The sequence below is a fragment of the Rhea americana genome, unplaced genomic scaffold, assembly GCF_003343005.1.
Source record: "Rhea americana isolate MKP2758 unplaced genomic scaffold, rheAme1 scaffold_87, whole genome shotgun sequence".
In the NCBI taxonomy this organism is placed as follows: domain Eukaryota; kingdom Metazoa; phylum Chordata; class Aves; order Rheiformes; family Rheidae; genus Rhea; species Rhea americana.
The window spans coordinates 313156-334410 of NW_028187055.1; the positions used below are offsets into that span (position 1 = coordinate 313156).

The 21255-nt window shown below is 39.6% G+C and overlaps 1 protein-coding gene across 1 annotated transcript; it reads left to right on the top strand.

Annotated features, from left to right (window-relative positions):
• Positions 1 to 1337: 1337 nt before the first annotated feature.
• On the top strand, positions 1338 to 12583 carry SERPINB12 (serpin family B member 12). The gene is made up of 8 exons (XM_085323747.1): positions 1338 to 1614; positions 6400 to 6581; positions 7944 to 8057; positions 8381 to 8512; positions 9359 to 9476; positions 10766 to 10908; positions 11879 to 12049; positions 12179 to 12583. The coding sequence occupies exons 2-8, from the start codon at positions 6414 to 6416 to the stop codon at positions 12581 to 12583; spliced, it is 1251 nt and encodes a 416-aa protein (XP_085179873.1). The 5' UTR covers positions 1338 to 1614; positions 6400 to 6413.
• The last annotated feature ends 8672 nt before the right edge of the window (positions 12584 to 21255 follow it).

The following is a 21255-nucleotide window of genomic DNA, read 5'->3' on the forward strand; positions in this document are numbered from 1 at the left end:
GTTCCTGGAACCAGCTGATCACTTTCATGTGCTTTTAATATATTCATATAGCCAAAAAAGGAGGCTACACTGTAGTCCTCATTTTGTTCAGAAATTGGTCTCAGGTGTACCAGTTCCATTGCCCTTATGGTCCTGTGGAAATTTAGAAGTCTTAATATGAAACCCATTAATCTTGCACAGTGTGAAAGAAAAGTGTCAGTGAGGTTCCTGCTGGTATGAGAAATGCTGTTATAGTCTATTGTTGTAATTCCACCCATTCCGGCCTCTGGGCCTTGAGCAAGAACTGCCATAGGAGGACATGGGAAAACGTGTGTGGGAGCTTGTGTGTAGGAACACTTATACGTTGAAAGATGGTGCCTACCATGGAGAAAGCGAGCATAGCTGAAGACTTGCTCCGATTGCCAAGTTGCTCCACCTCGCCKTCCACCTGGCCTGATGGAAAAAAAGAGGGCCATGTCTGTTTAGTGAACTAATCACTTGCTCACTGCACTGTCGATGCCCGTTTCTTGCTTCCAACATTTTGTAGAATAGAAGTGAGGTATCTTAGTGTGCTGTAACAGCAAAAATTGTATATAGGGAAGAAGCAAGTTGGTTCTGAAACTTGCAAAATACTTTGTACAGCCAAAGTGTGGGAAGGGCAAGATAGTACTGGGAGACCTTTTTTTCTCCTTTCTCCCCTCACCATGAACAATATTGTAAACATCCCATGAACCCAAAGCCAGTGTTGTGCTTAACAGGAAGAAAGCAGAGTATGAGAAAAGGACAGAGTTCCCAAGGCTGCAAAGCCAAATGCAGGCCAAGAGGTGTCTATCTTGACCACTGAGTTCAGCTAAAATAACCTGTTGTTGTGCCTGAGCTCAGTAGTGCTGATTAAGGGTATGAAATACTGTGTTGGTGCATTTTCTTACTTCCCAACTCTTTACCTCTACCACACTGCATGTTGGGGTATAACCTATGTGATGAGCTACTCTTAGTCTCCATTTATTGTTAATTCTAAAGATTTAAAAGAATACCCCCTGGCTGGGGATTTCTGCTACAGTCCAAGGAAATCTTCTTCCTTCTCTAATTAAAATCCTTCGATACACTTTAAGCTCACTCCTTACCCAAGAGAGAGAAATGGCTGTAGGCAACATAAAAACTCACATTATCATTCATTTCCTCTACCACTGCAAGCAAACTCASCTTCAAACGAGGTTTCTCTGAATCCTGGAGTGAACTCTGCGCACCCCTGCGTCCAGGCCAAACCCCACTAAGTGCAAAAGGGACTACACAGAGCAGTGCAGCTATGCATTTGCAGGATTAAAGACCAGTTTAAATGCCAGGGTAACTTGGCATTACAAGCAGGAGATGTTGTCAATAGCCTGCCAAACTCGTTGGACAGTTCAGAGAGAAATGCTCTTAGCATATTGCTGGATAAAGGTTTCCCCCATCTTCTGCAGGAAATTACACGCTGATGACATTTGCATTAAATTACAACATAATGCTACCATCAACAGTTGGTTAGAGGCTGAACTTTCCCACAGAAGAGTGGGAGATTTGTAAATACAGTATTCCCGAGAACGTGCTCCAGAGCTCAGCTGTTGTACTCTTCATTTAACCTCTTCAGGCCAGAAGGTAAACAATTCTTTTTTTCAAAAGTAACTTGTGATTTTTTTGACAGATCCAAAGGACTCCACATATTGGTAAAGAAAACATCATGCTTACAGACTGGGAAAGAGAGGGAGATATTTTTTGGTTTGCAGGCAGCAAAAACCACTGTTAAAAATTAAATGACTTAAGAGCTAACACAAAGTGCACTGGTCTTCAGTGGGACTTGGATGAGAATTTAGGACACATACCCAAAGCTGTGAATCTAAAGATATCTGCCTAAATTTCACAGACTTTTGAATCTGAAATTTCCCTGGCGCTTCTCTGCCCGTTCAGAAAGCTCTGCTTCTCACAGCACAGACCAGCTCAGTGACTTATGCCAGAAAGTCAATGCTTTTCAGCCTATGCCTCCAGAAGGGCTACAGGACAGGCTGTTTCAGAGCATCCCTACCTACTCTGGTAGAAATGGGATTCACGTGAAATGATGGTGCGATGACACTGGCAAGGYCACCCCAAAAGTGGGAGATGTAGGTTAATTTGCCTTTAGCAGGTTTTCACGATGTGGAGAAAAGAAAAAACAACAACTCTATTCACTAGTGCAGACAGAGGGCTTGCAATTCTTTGACTGGATACTTGGGCTTTTCCCATGTATCCAGATCCCTGCTGCCAGGATTGTTTATGTTAATAAACAKTGACTTTATGAAATAAGGAGGGTGGAGTATATTTTGGAATCTGTTTTGTCTGGGGAAACTAGTCTTCACTACAAACATGTCARCTTTTGGATTTGGCAGCAATGTTTAAAGCTGGCTACACAGCGGTACAACAAATGAGTTGCCAGTATACAGCCCAAAACAGGCCAGTGTACATCTTGGCTGTTTAAGCAGGAATAACTGTCCTAGAAAGAAGTAGAAAAGATACATCCTGAAGGTATTGATGCAAAATAATAAAAGCACCCAGAAAAGCCCTCTCCATCATAACAGTGGCATCGTGAGAGGCTAAGTTTTTTGGAAAACAAACTTGAAGAAACTTCTCTTGAAAATTATTTTGTACCAAAATGTACTGGTTTTTAATTTAAAGAATATTACTTTGGAAATGTTTTGCATCACATGGGAATTATTAGAATTTTTATGTTGTGGGAAATTATGTTTTACGTTTATGCTATTTTCTTTTTCATTCTAAATCAACACGGATAYATTTGAAAATGTCTTTTTGTATGAAAGGCCACGAAAAAAACGTCACTTCATCCCATCATAGATTTTTTCAAGTGAGGAGACTGTATTATCTCTAATGTACTCCTTTTCTAGGATAGGCATATGTTGTGGCCAATTCCCTCTTCCTTTGTTTATGAGAAATAAAGGTGTATTAAAACACCTTAATGGGAGACACACTGAATAAATAAAATTTATGCAATGTGAATTATCATGAGGCATCAGAGAAAACAGGTTACTTCTTGTTTAACCTTTTATTAAATACAACATCACATTCAAAAACAAGGCTACAACKCTCCTAGGATCTGCACGTTATTTATTCCCTCTTCCTACTGACTACATGATATAATCTATTACTCTTATTGTTTGTAATAGCTTTGAGTACAGCTTTCTATTCTCTGAGAGTTTCTGCTTCAATATCATCTACCTCTAGCCTAAAACAAACTATAAAGATACAAATGAATGTGAATAGTCACTGAGCCATGGAATAAGTTTGTCGTTAAAACGTTTCTGCTATGCGGTTTCTTCTGAGGGCAGCTTTTTTCCTGAATACCTCCTTCCTCTTCTCGCATATATCAGCAGCAATTTCCATCCACCAGATGCTACTGACCCATGATGAATCTCACTTCAGCAGCTGTAAAGCTGTAGCCTTCCTTGCTGTCTCAGCACTATTGCTAATGTTCTATGCAAATATTTTGGCTAGCACAAAATGGCTCCTATGACCTTTCATAAATACTTCTTTTGATCTTATTTGCTGTTGTTTCCACTCCAAGATCTTTTAAAAGTAGTATTTCAATTTGTTCTTTAGTATCCAGATGTTCTCTGATCTCCACTGCCCTCCCAGTAACAGTACCACTCTCCCTGGTGAATACTTACACAGAATGTGCACACAACACAGAATTATTTACAGATTTCTGGCTGTCGAATTTAGATTAAGAAAGCTTACTAAATCCTTTCTCTTTCCAATAAGAAAGTTCCTCCTCCGACACACGTCCATTACTTCCACTGTAGCTTTGGATTTCTAAGGCAGCCCTCTAACTAGTTCAAACTCAGAAAGCCGTAGAGTCAWCCTTAAGGTTTGCACCTCCGTGTCACACTGAGGACAGTCTGCTTCTTTTCTAAAGGAATGGCACTTCTGTGCTCCAGACACTCCCTTTTAAAACCTGTTTCAGGTCTAGGCACTCCCTTGGCAGCCAGTTCTGCCCCTGCAGGGTGAGGTGGAGATGCCTCCTTCTTGCTGGGGAAGTTTCTTCACTCTTTTTTTTCTCCTTGACTCCTTTTGAGATCTGGACACACCTAGAATAAGCCTCATGACCTAAATTCGCAGAAAATGATCTTCCTAGATTCATTCTACATCCTTCACAAGCTGTGAAAGTGGAGCAATACAAAGTTCAGCACTAAAGTGGTTATGGAAAATTATAAATCTTAATGAAAGTGGAAACAAAGAAAAATGGTTGTTTAGTGCAATGTCTTTTTCTTATTGGCAGGATGATTGCATTAATGAAAGCAAAATGAAAATAGTATATCATACAGAGACATGAACAACAGATCTATTATTCTAGAACAACTATTTTCAGACTTAATAAGATACAATTCATCTTTAATTTGTTTGTTTAAATTACCTTTTGAGTATATCTCCTTTGTTTTGTTCATTTACGTTAGATCTCCATATGAAGTATCTCTGGACTCAAACAAATGCCTCATTATGAAACAAATACGAACTTTTGATTTCAGTATYACAGCTTTTTTCCACAGATCATCAGCTAGAAAGATGATCAAGCAGTGATTATTGCTGTGCCCTTCAGCTCTTCCAAGCCAGTGGGGTAATCTTAGTGACTTAGTGACTTAGCCTATTTTTTTTGTATGCTGAGTTCATTTCCATTAATTATCAGGCACTTGCTGCAGGCTAAGATGGTTTGCACAGCTAATTGCTGTATCTCAGCTGAGCCTCAGTAAATAGTTATGCCACGGTAACATCTTCTGGTGCCTGTGCCCCAACTGTGAATGCAAAGTTCATATCTGGCTCATGGCTGAGGGAGAGAAAGCAAGTGCTCTGCATCTCTGAGGAAAAGATGGGCCAGTTTGAGTAGATCTTGGGGTTAAGAAAAATCTGTGAAGGCAGGCTCACTGAGAGGGGAGCACTCCGTGACCCATMGAAGATCCAGGGCCTCAGTGGGAGAGTGGGTGCAGCAGGAAACCTTGGCTAGGAGGGGATGGGAGCTTCTGATGGCAGCATCCTTCCCAAGAAAACTTCCAGCTCCTCAGYGGCCCTACATCCCTCTCAAAATGGCTGCTGGACACCAACCAGCCATACAATGGCTCTACTGATGTAAAGTCCTGGAGTTTGGCTTTCATCTACTGGATCTCACCAGCCTCTCCCCACCTGCAGCCTTCTGGTCCTGCAGGAGACATAGGGGCCTTCTTTCTATACCGTGGCTGTGTACTTATTCCTAAATAAATTATCATTCCAGCACAAAAGACAGAGCTATTTGTCTCGGTGTCTGCAAGAAGGCAAAACTGTGTGCTTTGYTTTTTTGGCATTTTTATGGTGTGCTGTCAAAGATATCATTTATTTGACATAAAAAGTGATTTTTTTTCTAGTATAATATTTCTAAAAAGCTCATGTTCTCCCAGCGTTATCGTATTGCAGCTTTGCAACTCCTTCCCGAAAGAACAGGTAAGGATTTCCTAAAAACTTTTCTTCAGACAGCTTTCTACCTGCATGGTCTGAATTGGAACTTGATCTCAAATTGGTCTTTAACAGAATGGATTTAACATAAATGACCTATAGGAAAAGTATCAGGCTGTGGTATGTCTAGCATGGGAAAAAAGCAGTCACACAGATCTTGCTATCATATCACCAAAAAGGAATCTACAGCTTTTTTTTTTTTTTTTTTTTTTTTTTTTTTTTTTTTTTTAGGGCTATTGAGCTATTGCTTTGCTTGGAAACACAATTGTTTATCCCCTCTGTATCCGTGGTTTCTGGAAGGCACATGAGGAGAGAAAAAGTATATTACAAATTGTTCGTGTTTCCATTTGTAGTACAGTTTCCACAGCTGTTAATGAACCTTTATTCATATGGAAAAAACATTTAATTGATAGTGATTTTATTTTTTTAAAATCTATCATTTGAATCCCTCAGATCAGAACTCAGGCTACCAGACATGGTTATGTGCCTGTTTAGTTTGTAACCCTGTAACTAATCATACCTTTTTATAAGAGGAGAGACTTGGTATAATTGTAAATGTCAAATCACTATGTCCTAATACAGTCTGGAGGAGGAAAATGTGAATTTTGTTTCAATACCATCACCTCTCTCATACAGAAGAACTAAGATACCTTATGGGATAAGACAGAAAAATAGTCCTTTCTGAGTAATTCAACATATGATGTGAATGTGGATCCCTTCTCCACACACTGCTGTGTCCTTGCTCCCACCATGGAGCATGGAACACAGATTTGTGTGCAAGGTTGGCTGCTTTAACTCCCAGAACTTATCAAATTTGTGTAATTTAGCAACCCGTTGTGGAACAATCTCAGTGTGACCTTGCTAGGCTATGAACTGCATTACATCTCCTGTTTTTTCTTTTTCGTTCTCAGTTAGCTACTCTCTTTACAATGGCCTCCATTTCTAGATCGATCACTGAGTTTTGTCTTGGCCTTTATAAAGAATGCAACAAAAACGCAGAGGGCACGAATATCATCTTCTCTCCGATGAGCATCTCTATTGCCCTGGCCCTGGTCGAGTTGGGTGCAAAGCACAACAGTGCTGCTCAGATAGAAAAAGTGAGTATTAATGAAATGTGGAGATGCCTTCACATAGCTTGCTATTCCGTTAAGGCAAGTGTTGAGCATCATAGCACAACATGTGTGCAAGATGTGTAGGAAACAGGCCTGAATACTTTTGTATTCAGTGCTGCCTGTAAAGCATGTCTTGCTGCATTACCATCCTTGCCATCTGCTTGCACGAATTGCCTCATGTCCCTATTCAGACTCAAGAATGTGSAGCAAGAGCTGAGTGGCAGGAGGTGACAGGCAGGGCACTCTGGCGTTCCCCCAGCCTGCTGCCGGAATATCAGACTTTGTTTCAAAAGGAAAGTCAGGTTTTTCTCTTGTGGTTGCAATGGGAATCCTGAAAGTGTGGGTAGGTAGTGGGAAGAGATGCAGAAACCTGAAATGATTGCAACTGGATGGCAGGAAGTGTTAGCTCATTTATCATCTTATGACATTCAAGTGTCAAAATGTCTCACAAGAGGAGTTCCTGGAGACCCAAGGGGGCAGGATGGGATGCAAAAAGCCACCCCTTTTAACCCCAGACCTGTCTTGCACACTAGTGCAAGTTCTTCTTTCTGTAATTTTTTTAATGTTCCCATGAACAATGAAAGACCAATGATCTTCAGGTATAGGTTCTTGTCAGTAGCTGGGAAACCATCACTGTCATTGCAGATCAAGAGTGTTCACACATGAAGATTCACTCACAGTGGCTCTGGCTAAATGCTGGTAGCTCTTCATTCATGACATCCTAACATTGCCACATGCACAGTCTGACTGCTGGGTTACCCTCAGACATGGTTTCCTTATGAGATTCCCAGGGACTGTTGTGTAGTTTGGGAAAGTGGTGGGAATCCAGACTTGCGAACAAAAAGATTAACACTTCGTATGCTTCAAAATTATTGTTATGGAGAAGCTGCKGGAAATTATTCAGCTCAGTGTTTGCACATCAGAAATACGGACTGATTTCCATCAAAATCACTGTGGTTTTGATCCTTCTCCAGAGCTGAGATAAAGAATTATTGCCAAAGGCCAATTTTCATGTTCTCAAAGCAAGTTACCTGAGGCAACTTTTCATTTTGAAATATAAGCTAACTGTAGTAACAGAAATACAAATCAAACGTATTTTAAGTTAGTGGAGACTAGTGTTTTGAGGGATTAAACCTAAGTTCTTCTTGTTCCCTAATRTATGAATGTAAATTTGAACATGAATATATGAATACTTTCAAGTTTGACTTTTCAGCTTGACTGAAGTTGAAAACATTTCTTTTAAAGATCTTGGCCATTTTTCCAGGACAGTATATCAAATCTTTTAAACAAGGAAAAGCCTTTTATCCCACTTAAAATTGCCACAATTGCTGACATCTTTAACTGCAGGTGCTTCACTTGAGGAAAGCTACCGAAAGAGTGAGCCTTGGATCCATGCCTGAGAGCACAGCCCCAGCAACTGAGGTGGAACAAAGCCTGGAAAGACAGCCTCACTTCTCACGGGTATGTCCTTGCARTGGGTAGTACAGGAGCCTTCTCTGCCCTGCAAGGTAGGTAACCAGGGTTACATAGCACTGGAGTCTGCCACTGGAGGGAGTCAATGCTCACCCACACWGAGTTCATCCATTGGGAAATGCATCATATGAGGCATGAGAAGCTTTGATATTAACTTTGGGGAAAACTTGGTCCTTGTCTGAAGGAGAATCAGGCTAAAGCTTAGGTTAGCTGAATTTAAAAATCAGTAAATGTAATTAATTAGGATGCAAACTAACAACCAATGCTATATTGAAGGATTTTTTTTTTTTTTGGCTTGTTAATGTTCATAGTGTAGCACAGATGGGGAAACTCACCATGAAGAGTTCCATGCACTGCTTCTACAACTACAAAACCTTGACAAAAGATATATTCTGAGCCTGGCCAACAATCTGTTTGTGCAACAGGAATTTGAATTCCGGCAGGTAAGTTAGTCATATCTGCTAAGTGCTGTGGCTGGGCCCTCTAGCCCTCCCGTGATTGCAAGCCTCACTGTTGCCCCCTCGTGCATGTTTTAGAGCACTTTGTATCTTCCTTGTAGCCTTGTCTCCTGGGGCTCATGAGAATAAGACAAGGGTATCAGCTTTTAATTCATTCATTCATTTATAAATAAACCATTGTGGAGAGCAGTGGCTGCAGCGCAAAGACAGAGCAGGAGACTTTTCCCTTTTGGCATACACCTACACTCRGTAACTGGTGTTACTGCAGCCAAAACTGGCCTACCCAGCTGCCTGTGAGTTACTGGTCAGCTTGCGASTGGAATGGCTGGGACAGTGGGAAGCTTAGAAGGGGTTTAGCRTGTAAATTATTACATAGCTTCCTGTGTAGGACTTCTTGACTGAACTTTTATTTCTGTCTTACTGAATGCAAGAGCTGTCTCTAAACTCTGTTAGCATGAGTATCTTACTAGTCACACTTTCACTTTGCTGTCTGTTATTTCTGTTGAATGATTTGGATACTTAACAACGCTTGCATCTACTCTATTTATTTACTTGTATCTGGCCTTTGGCTATGCAGTTTTCCATGGAAAGACACTTTCTTGTAGCTTTCTTTTTATTAACTTTTTTGGCTTATGCAATAGAGTAACTAGTTCTTCTTCAAAGACTCTGCATAAACTTCTGGTAGCTGATGTTTCCAATGCTGAACTCTACCTTAAGTGGCCAATAAGACCCTCATCATTTCCAAAATGGTTCTGAATGACTGATTTCTTTAAAAGAGGATAACTATTTTGCAGAATAGACTAAATTCATAATATTTATTTTACTTTACAGCAATATTTGATGTGCGCTAAGGAACTGTATGGAACAATACTGCAAACAGTTGACTTTCAAAATGCTCTTGAAGCGACCAGAGAAAAAATTAACTCTTGGGTTGAAAGTGAGACACAAGGTAAAACAAAACAAAAGAAAATCACAGCCAACTATCATTGCCTTTTCCCACTACACCAACAAAACAAATTCCAGGGTAGGAAAAGCAAAGATTTGTTCCCTTTTCTGAGCATTCAATCCTGTATCCTTTAAAGACAATTTATTTTCCCATTCATAATTGAAATGAAATATTAGAGTAAGTTGTCAGTCAAACTATTTCTGAATTAAAAGTATATTTGTTGTCAAGTACTTTGATATTGCTACCTTTATGTCCAGCATGATACCCGCAATAATACCTGTAAGGCCTGAACAGAGTCTCAGATGCCTTCATTTGCTTCTGCAAATACCCACTGCTTCCACAAATATCTGGTACAAGGTTCCAGAGGATAGAAGCTGTGAGTGTCACTGAGAGACTGGGAAAAGCCTGTGAGGGAAGGAAGATGACCAAGAACCTGGTTATTAGTAGAGTAATACCCACAAAGATGAGGGATGTGGCAGCTGGCAAGATGCACTGTCACAAGTAACAGACAACCAACTCCTCCCCTTAACAAGCTGGTAGGGGCCACAGGCTCTTACTGATTAGRGTAAACATGATATATGCCACTTTCCTCTGGTTTTGCCAAAGCTGAAGCATCAATTGGATGATAAATTTCTAAATCTTCTGTGTGGACATAAAATAGAAATTATCAGGGGACAGCTAAAGATATTTTCAGCCTTCTGTAATTTCTAAGTTGCCCGTTGCCTGACCAAATCTATGCTTGTACTGACAGAGTAGCCTGTGACTGGTGTGGGAAAGAGCTGCTAAACCCATSTGGCTCCCAGAGGAGCCCAGGATTGAAGGCCACCTCGCATAGTGCGAGGAGCAATCACTGCTCTGAGCATCAGCACAAGGCCTGTGGACCTGTCAGCTCCTATTTCAACCTCCACGATGAAAGTCAAAATCTCTGCAGCCTATTAACTGCTGCACTCGGTGTAAACTGAAGGATGCACTCGTGTAAACTGAAGGATGCCCTCATGTAAACAGAAGGATGTGATTAACCGTGCTGGCTCCTTCTCCAGTGGTGAATGTCACCCAGCACATAGGTATCATCACTGATGGCCAGTTCAGCAATGCCACCTTCCCCTCTAAAACAGACTAGTAGCAATGTAGAGGAATATACCCCATTTGGTTGCCTACGTTATCCATGCCCTTTGAATAAACAAAGAATTGGATTTCTAAGTTTCCCCCAACAAGGTTCAAAGACAGATAATTGAGATTCAATCCTGAATATTATGAATAGCTGACATGTACTCTCTGAAATTTTCCTTTAGGTAAAATCAAGGAACTCTTTGCCCCTGGTGTGATCGATTCACGTGCAGTGCTGGTGCTGGTGAATGTAATCTACTTCAAAGCATCTTGGGAACACAAATTYGAGGAGAAAAATACAGTAGAGAGAGATTTTAGACTGAATCAGGTACATCTGCATTCTATACATCTTAACGTTATTTGTTCCACATACTGTAGCATATATTGCAGTATTGCATATTGTATGTAGCACATATTGCAGCAAGTGTAACACAGAGGCACAATGCCCAGGGGTTTCACCTGCTCTGTGAATGAGATATGGGTGCACTTCAAAGTTAACCTGTTTCTCATACTGACTAAAGATAGAAGATTTTCACAGAAAAGCATAATCTTTACTGAAAAATGCACAAGACATAAGTTGCAAAAACGCAGTTTTGCTTTGATGACTGAAAATATATCAATGCTGGAGTATAGCCTCAGAGTATTTTTTATTTATTTAAAGAATTTGAAAGATTGAACATTTGTTTTAAATATATTTAATTTTTAGCTCTTTTTTTCTACCATAAGGTTATTCTCTTCATTATTTCACTAAGGTGTTGTCAATGGGCTTCCAAAGTTAAATCTTTAACAAGCACATTCTCCCAAGTATTCTTTGTGGCATTTAAGTCTAATAGATACTATCAAAAAAGACAGTTAAGAACATTTGCTTTCATTTAATTCAGTTCTGAAGAAGGAAGAAATATAGAGTTTGACACTACACTGCGACTCAGCAGTCTGATTCTTGCAGTGTCATCTTTTCTGTATGCCAGTCCAAACTAGCCTACTGGCATATGTGCAGAGGCTTTCAAATCTAGCAAATAGCAGCCTATTTGAAAGTGCAACACTATTAAACCACTTCACCAGATGTTTAGTTACAGGGAAATTGGGTTTTATCAGAGTATTAGCCTCTTCATTTATGTATGGCAAAGCTGACGTTGTGTGTCACTGTAGATAACAAAATAAAAAAAACCCAACAAAATAAAAAAAAAGTTTAGCCTAATAATAATTACTACTGCAAACCCTGACTACTGATATTATATCTGAAGTTTAAACATAAGAGCTGTATTGCTTAGCTGAATATATCATTTTCTTTTAAATAGAATGAGAGCAAACCTGTGCAGATGATGTATCAGAAAGGCAAGTTTAAATTAGGCTACATTGAAGAGATTGGTGTTCAGATCATTGAACTCCCATATGTTCAAAAGTCACTGAGTATGATTATCCTGCTGCCAGATGACATGGCTGATGGATCTACCAATGGTCTGGAACAGGTAAGGCTATCATAGACTATGGTTGAGTTGGTGTGAAAGTTGGTTAGACAACCAACTAGTTAAAGCTGGATAAAGATCATAACTTTCCAAAGCTCTCCACCTAATTTAAGCTCTTTTTTCATCTTCTAGATTGAAAGGGCAATGACGTACGAAAAGTTAGTGCTGTGGGCCTCTTCTGAATACATGCATGAGGGAACTGTGGAAGTGTACCTCCCACRATTCAAGCTTGAAGGCAGCTTTGACCTCAACTTGTTCTTACAAGCGATGGGGATGACTGATGTCTTCCTTGAATCAAAAGCTGATCTTTCTGCAATGTCATTTGCAAAAGGTCTGTTTCTGTCAAAGGTTGTCCACAAGACCTACTTAGAAGTCAATGAGGAAGGCACTGTAGCAGCAGGTGCTACAGGAGCTGTCATTGTAAGAAGATCTCTTCCCTTCACTGAGGTGTTCATGGCCAACCACCCTTTCTTATTCTTTATTAGGCACAATCCCACCAATACTATTCTTTTCTTTGGYAAGCTCTGCTCCCCTTAAAAGCACGGCTATTTTCTAGCATTGTAAGAAACACTTAGATGGAAATCAGGAGTAATCTCCAATGCATTCTTAATCCTTTAACAGCCAGCTTGTGTTTCAAAGTAATTCACTGTAGACAGTTTAGCTTAGAACCAGGAGTTGGACACTCCTTGAATGGCAGATTTTGACCTGTATTAACACTATGAGTAAGTTTTGCCTGAATCTTGTTGGATTTGAGGAATATTCTGTTTCCTCAAGTCCTACATACACTCCTGTATCTCTTACAGTTCTCCAGCCCAGACAYGAAGTGTAGAGCAGCACCTGACTGTCCTTGCAAAGGTGGAGCTGGTACCCTGCTGTGTAAGAGAAGTAGTCTGTAACAATTTTCAGTAATTGCTAGTAAAAACRGAGTAGCCATGCCCCATATTTTTTGACTCCTAGCCATCTGGGTCCTGGTCAACAAAAAGGTGCTTTTGCTTATCCACATTCTGTAGCTGTAGCAAATCCTTTGCACAGAGGAGATCTGCCTTTGATAATTTCCTTTTCTGCAGCAACAGTTGCAGGAGATACTCATTTACAATAAATATACATATGAACTGAAAACTGTACCACTTTCTCTCCAGTGATGTGTCCTGGATCTGCCTTTGTGTTATTCTGAGCTATATAAAAGGTTTATGCTAGAAGCAGCTGTGGCTTTATTAATTTATTTATATGTAAATCTAGGTAAATGTCATCTTATGAACTGGAAGTATGAGGAATGTACTTGTGCTCCTTTTGTGAGTCCTGTTTTTTTTTTTTTCAGTTGAGTCTTTGTTACTAGTGTTGTTTTTTGTGATAATAGACATAGGAATATTCTCTAAGGGAAAGGCCGCATTGTWTCAGATGCCTTAGATCACAATGCAGTAAGTGCTGCAGAGAATAATTCCTTGAATGTAAACATGATTGAAGAAAGARTTGTCATTACTTTTATCTCTTTGAGGGCCCAAGAAGAGAGAAAGTAATATGCAGGAAGACATGTAGGAAGCTTATGGTAAAGCAGAAAATTAACCTGAATTCTAGCCTCACAAGTTAGAAGTTGATCCTGGGATCTAAATTCATGCATCAGAGACAGGAGATCAGAAGTCTAGAAAGGAGGCAGCAGGAAAAGGGGAAAATCAGTGAACACGAACAGACTTTTTTATTCAAACACTCAAAGTCCCAGCAGYACCTCGTTCTTCCACTCTGCAATAGGATTCCCCCTTGTGCTCCTAAGTGTCATCAAATTCATGACCATTAGTAAGATGTTTGAGGGGAAGAGGATATTCTTCTTTCATTGATGATATCAAGAAAAATAAAAAGATCAGTTTCTTAAATATATAGGAAACTGCAGCTTTGCAAAGGAAGATACATAATTYTAGGCTTCATCTTTCTGAAATGAAAGTCCATACTGGCAGGAACAGAGCCTCTGAAGAGTTTTGAAGTCACCCCACAAGCATTTAATRACATTCCAATTCCTGTCTACCTACCGTGGCTTAGTGGTAAAGTTTACTTTGTGTGAAAGGGTCAAAAGGCACTTTCCTACCTTCCATCAACACCAGCAGTGGCTGCATGGGCTGCTGTGCCATGAAAACATCGTTCCACTGGCCCACAACTAGAGGTAGTTGTGGGGAAGTGGGTTGTTATGATTTCCTAGATACCCTTAATGTCTCCTCATCTGCATTCTGTAGTTAGATATCTGCCTTCAAAGAAGAGTTGCCTGTAACACTGTGAGGCACTTCAGTGTGGGTACAAAATACAAGGAAGCATAATGAAACTTCATCATTCCGAGCTAAAAACATGCTCTAAAGCTTGACTAGCATGCATATTCACTAAAAGTAATAATCAAGATGTGAATAGTTTTCACATATATGTTCAAGGACAAATACAATAGCTATTGGATGTTATGTATTGTCAGCGGTATTCCTGTTCGTGTTCAAAAACCAGGCAAGGCCAAAATTGCAGGGCTAGATGGAAACTTCCACTTACTTTGTCTGTTCTTCATGCAATAATGATTCATGGAAGCACATTGCTTTAAAGTCATCTTTTCGCTAGTATCTTCTTCTGTTTAGTAAAAACACCTTGTTTTGTGAAGATTGCTGGCAAGTGATACTGGTCATATGTTCCATAGTAGATGATATTCAGATGTTTGCAACCCCCTGGGACACAAGTATTTGGTGTGGCTCATAGGCCAGAAATAAAAAGGTGGCCAAATTTTATCCAGAATCGTATGAAAGCAGCAACTTTATCAACTGCAAAGATCAGTTCAACTCCAAAAACGGAAATGGGGAGCGAAGTAAGAACCATATTTTCAAGGTAGGTCAGTAGTTCTCGGCTATCCCAAGAGCAGACAGGGAATTTGAACCATGTAGTGATTAAATGATATATTACATACATTCTGTGGTGGAATAAGAAAAACATATTGCTTGTACACCCATATCATTCCGTGGCCTGAAGAAGAGCCTTCTCTCACTAAAACAAATTCTCATCTCTGGTGGACCTGCATCGGTTTACATCAGTTGAAGATTTGACATCATGTTTTCAAATTATACGTCTGTCAGTTCCTTACAGGGCTGGGCAGCTTGGAAAGGCTGTTTTCAGATTTTATTTTGGTGTCAATAATTCAGTTGCTAACAATATTGGCTCCATATTTCATTTTGGATCACAATACATCTGGTTTTGCTAGCTGTAAGGATTGGTGAGAGTATCCTCACACTAATTATTATGCAAATAATATATTGACTATCATGCAAGTGCATGATTTGGCAGCTATGGAAATCATGATTTGAAGATGGTCAAGGGAATGAGGAAGAACAATTAGCTTCAACGTCCAGGACTGAGAAAACTATGCAGTTCTGAAGGATGTTTCAGGTTTCCAAGTCCATATTTGGTTGAAGTTGCCAGCAATACCCACACTGAGAAGAATAGTGTGATTAGCATAGTGATGAGTTTTTGGTTATGAGTACATCTACAGTAATTACATTTTACAATTGATGAAACACTCCCCAAAACCACATCCTGTGTGAGGAATAATTTACCTAACAAATATCTGCCTAACTTGGCCAGCAGCATATCTCAAAGTTTAAAGATGGCTGGGTATAACTGTTCTAATTTATAGATAGGATGATTTATGATAGGCATAAGTTAAAAGTSGGGGACAATAAAGTGCTGAAATGTAACAGAGGTTTGGAAACTCCTTGTCTAGAAGCTTCTAAAAACAGGTTGAACAAACATCCATTAACTATAATGTAGACATCGTTGATCCTGCCTTAGACAATCTCAAGGTCCCTTCCAGCCACATACTGTGATTTCCAAAACTAAGTAATGGCTACACGAAAGTCATCAAAAAAACAGAGATTTGCTTACTATATCTGTTTGGAGTTATTACAAGAGTTGTTGGTGAGAGCAGATTTTTCATCCCGTTACCATCCATGTTATTTTTGGAAACTTCTTTTACCATATGGACAACTGATTTTGTTATCAGGTCGTTCTGTTCTGAAACCATTCCCTATCCATTGTACTTTCCATGCTCAGGTACCAGAACCACAGAACAAGGAGACGGCACACCATGTAGAATGTATCTGATGGCTGAATGTAAAATTTACAATAAGTCTCTCCCACTTCTTCAGACACAAAATGTGCCCAAACAGCCCTTTGTCTTTTACCATCCAAACCCAAGAACAATGTGAAAATGAGCATAAATCTGTACCAAATGTGTTGTGTTCTGCAGAATGTTAGGAAAATCATCAAAAAAAATTCATTTTAACTAACATTGTATAAACTCTTGTGGTATTCCCAAATTCTTTGAACATATACCTTGCTCTGTGACATTACTTATGCCTCTGTTAGTGTTAAAACATTAAGTACTTGTGATGAAAGTCCATTGTTCTCCAATATCCTCAATAAAATGTAAAAAAGCACGAGGATTCTAAGGAGAAATATTTAAGTGATAAGARATCACAAGTGAATAAACATGTATAATTTCCATTTCTGTCAGTTGGAGTACCCCAAAGTACATTCAGAATTATGATACTTGTTCAATTTGAAACTTTTGCTCTGGGTTTTCATCATTTTCTGGGTTGCAGAATCACTAGTTTGAAGGATTATCATGGCTTCAGCAAGGAAAATACCAAGGGTTGATGTTCTAAGAGACAACTGAAAGATCATCTATTGACTGCTGTCTGATTTGGAATGCCAAAATCCTGTCACTGCTCTATAAAGGCAGCATTTGAGTGCCATGATCTATTTTCTTGGCATCTGAAGTGTTAGTATAGGCATCTCTCAAAGCAGAAAGTCAGAACTGATATTTTATCTCAGCAACATTTCCATTCAGGAATAAATTTAATCATAAAAAAATGTAACCAGTCACTACATTAATAGAAATAAATTTAGTAATGAAAAAGAATGTTTTTTGCATTTTCAAAGATCTTTAACAACAGCTCCRTTGAACAAAAAACTTTATTGTCTTTTTTGGTGGCTAACCAATATGAAAACCCAGTTTCCTTTTTAAAAATGCAAAGTCTTTTAGTAGTATCTTTATAACTGCACTCTCAAAATGCTGTCTGACATGAAAAGCTGTCCATTGAGATGAAAAAGAAATTTAAATGTATATGCAACAGATAGGATATGAATAGTTGTTATTGTCTCTATCTTGTGTGGTTTTCAAATATATTGAATTTGTTGTTTGGTAGGAAGGCCTGGCCTAGAAAATGACGTGAATTACCACAGAGGAGTGATATCCCATGATGCTGTAAATGAGATCAACCWGTAAGTTCAGATTAGCTGGCAGTATAAAGCTGGCATGACCATCCAGAGATATTGATCTGCACCTGGCCATAATCCCTTTCCTTGTTGATGCCAATTGAGAAGGCACATGCAGGCACTCTTCCTCGCAAATGAAATTTCCTATGCTAGAGTTTTTTTCAGTAGTCAGTAAAGATGAGTGAACCAAAGCTAAAAAATTTCTGGCTCCTGCTTTGTGTAGAATTTAACTCTCTCTGGAGAGTAAAGGGTTCCACTGAAAGAATGAAAAAAATTCTGGTGCAGGAAGAACTTCAGGTGGAGGAAAGAAATGCTGACYTCACCTTCCCCTTGCCCAGTTAAACGAACAACATGAGGCACCCACKGAATAAGGGGAACTCTGCAGCTTTGTAAAGTTGAAACCATCAATTCTTACACTGCATTGCCAGTAAGTTCAGCATTGGAAAGTCAGCAGACTTTACTGCAGTTCAGAAAGTGGTATCTGCTGTTCACTAGGTTCTTGGCTCATATGGCCTGCAAGTCACAGGAGATAATAGTAGACTTTGTGGTGTTCATATGAGCCACTTCAACAACTGCAAGAGGTGTTTTTCTGTCATACTAGAGTTGTTGTGTGTCACCAGAGACGTTTTATCACTCTAATTTCTCTGACAGGATGCATGAAGTCTTCTATTTTTTATGATGCTTACTTATCAGATGGCTACAAATAKGTTAGACCCTCTTGGTCTTCGACTGAGTGAGAATCACTGGAGTCCTCATGCTGTTCTTGCTGTTCAACAACCCTAATTATCCAATAGTGTCTTTATTCRTGGGCATCCTCAGACTCATCAAGCACTTTTTAATTTCCAACTGAGCAGCCTGAGTGGTAGCAGAATGTGCATTTGTTAAGAGGAAAGGAACGTGACAACCGCTGTCAGGCTTGACTTTGACACCTGATTGCACCATATGATTCTGCTTACCTGCTGAATCCTGCAGATACTGTGAAAGAAAGGGGAGAGTATGGCTGAAAACAGAGAAATAAAACCAAGGGAGATCTATAGCCATCTAGGCTTAAGGCAGTTTRTCCATTTTCAGCAGAAAATAATTGCAAGGGACCTACTGATGGTCTGCTCTGTACAGAAGGAGTGATTACTTCTTGCTGTGAAATGCACTTGCTGATTTGCACCACTGAATGGTCTTGTTCCTTGTTCTGGCTTTCTATACTCATCCCGACTGTGCCATCAGAACTTCTCCTGCTTTACAGTGTACATACAGGAGTCTTCATTCCTTTGTCCTTGGTCCCCAAACCATCAGAAACACAAGTAGAAATTTCCCTGGTGAGCATAGGAAACGTTGGAGACTCTAAACCAAATTGATCGCAAACAGGTAAACAGTAGTGAACAAAACTTGCAGGTGAAGGTACTTRACCTATGATGACATGATACTACTTACAGTCAAGTACAAATGTGAGGAACTTGGCAATCATAGGGATAGGAGGAAGCTCAGTGGGTGACTTGCTCCTCAGTGCCTGAAAACAACTTTACTGTGGTAAGCATTTGACCACCAGAGCTAATAGGACTGTTGTTGAAATCTTTATGCTCTCAGAAGTATTCTAAGCATCTGAAATGAAGTCTACCACTTCCTTTGTACTTGCAGAGCTTTTTCATCTTCCTCTACCTTTCCACACAATTCATCCCAGGAATTAGTTTTTTGTAACCTTAAAAAAGCTCCTCACTGGGGAGAAGACATTATTCTGAATAGCACCTAGGGACTTCTGATGAGTGACTAATGGTGGTAAAGGGGAAAAAAAAAAAAAAAAAAAAAAAGGCTTCTGATTACTTATCCTTCATTGTTATGAGGCTCATCCTTGGAGAGTAATAAACAGAGTCTCCTGAGCCTGAGATTACTATAATCTTCTTCAGTTCTCTTCATTTTCCTCTATCCAGCAATGAGTCTTTGCATTATTTGAAGAGCAAAAAGAAGAGAATCACAGAAAGTTAGGGCTGGCATGGATGCTGTGGGTCCTCGTCCATTTCCCTATCCAAAAGCAGGATGAACTATATCTTTGCCTTTCCCACCAGACATCTGTGTACTGCACCCTTAAACCCTACAGTGCAGGAGATATTTCAATCTGCTTAAATAAAATACTGTAATGCTTCCCAAAACTTCTCATCAGAAAGCTTTGCTTGTGTAAAATAAATTTTCCTTAGAAAKCTGAGCTCTTTATTTCTTGGCCTTTACTTAAACACTGCCTTTTTGCCTCTGCACAGATTTTTCATGTCTAGATTCTATCTTCTTATCTTTCTCATTATCTCTAACCTGCATTTTACTAACCTAGAAGAGCAGAAAGTATCAAAGGAAGAGATTTGAARAGCTGCGAAAAGTATCCCTTTCTGGGAATTAATGATAATCCAACTATTTCTCTAATTATAATATAACCACTGATGGAAAATGGTCTGTGTAAAACAAAACCTCCACTGAACGGAGTGACRGAGTGAAAGTTAATCTTCAGGGTAACTCTAAAGGGAGAAAAAAAAAACAGAAGTACCTAAAGACATAGCAAACAGCAACAAACAAACTTGTTTTTATAACTCAGTAAAGACAAAGGCTGAGAACATTCAGAAACCTCTTACAATACTAAGAATATAGTACTTCTCTCTTTTAGCATGTTAGGTAACTTGGACCTCAACTTGACAAATTCATATATAGAAGAATGAAACTTGAGAGAAATTATGGGTCTAGCACACATAACTGTGCCTAAAACATATAATTAATTGTGCTCCAGGGCTGTCATTTCCCATTCACTACATTAATTTTGATTCAAAATTGCCAGCATTCCTGAAAGAGAAATATTTTGTGGTGATGTACTGCCTGAAAAAAAATTCCTTTCCTCTGTTCTAGGAGCTGACTAAATAGTAATCTGGTTTAATGTTGTTGTACCTTGCTGCTCCTATTTGCACACTTTCCATTCTTATTTTCTATAAYCTTTTTTCCTCTGAATGTGTTATGATTAATGACAAAAGTGCTAATGAAGAAGAAAACCTACTAATGCAAGAAAAGGAACAGCATCTACTCTGTTCTGCTCTGGGCTTTCCTTTAGGATACAATGTAATGAAAAGGCTCTGGAACTGAGTTTTGGAGAGACTGTGTGGAGAGCAGCAACTTTCTGAGCAGAGTTCAGGAAAGCAAAACACACTTTGGAAATTTTTCTTGCCCCAGTGTTGAACAATCAAAAAAATACTCCATGGCTGCCCACTCACACACTATATCAACCTAAATGTGAAGGAAGACCTTTTTTCAGGATAATAACCCCAGAAACATACCGCTTTTTATAACGACGTTGCTTCGTCCCTGCTGCCTATGCCTTGCTGAAGCAGCAGGAGGTAGAGAATGGRTTTTTCCAAATCACTGATAAAAATGAGGAGAAGTCCTGGGCCAGCCTTAGCTGATAGAGCAGTGTCCTGTGGAAAACCTGCCTGGACAAAACACAACCAGGTTTCCTGCAGACACACTTGTAGAAGGCAAGGCTTTGAAGAAGATTATGTGGACAGAGACAGTTTATCTGTATGTTGTCCCCTCGTGCCACAAAAGGTACTGACAGCAGGAAGATCTGGAATTCCCAGCAGAGGACCAGAACACTCATATTATCTGGAAAACCTGAGGAAGTGCAAATGGTGCGTGAGGAGCCTCTAACTCTGTAGTACCTCTGCAAGTAGCATAACATCACCGATGTGCGAGAGTTAGTTGCACGTGCTCTGTGATTGATAGGAATGCATTCAATCTCTATGGCAGCACTGCCAAGTGCTCAGTTGCAGCAGACCTAATGCACACATCTGCCACAGCCATTCTGTGCATGCACCATGACCATTCTTCTAGGATTCCTGGATGTCACACAAGCCAAAGGAAGATACTATTTGTATATATTTTGATGGACATTCAAA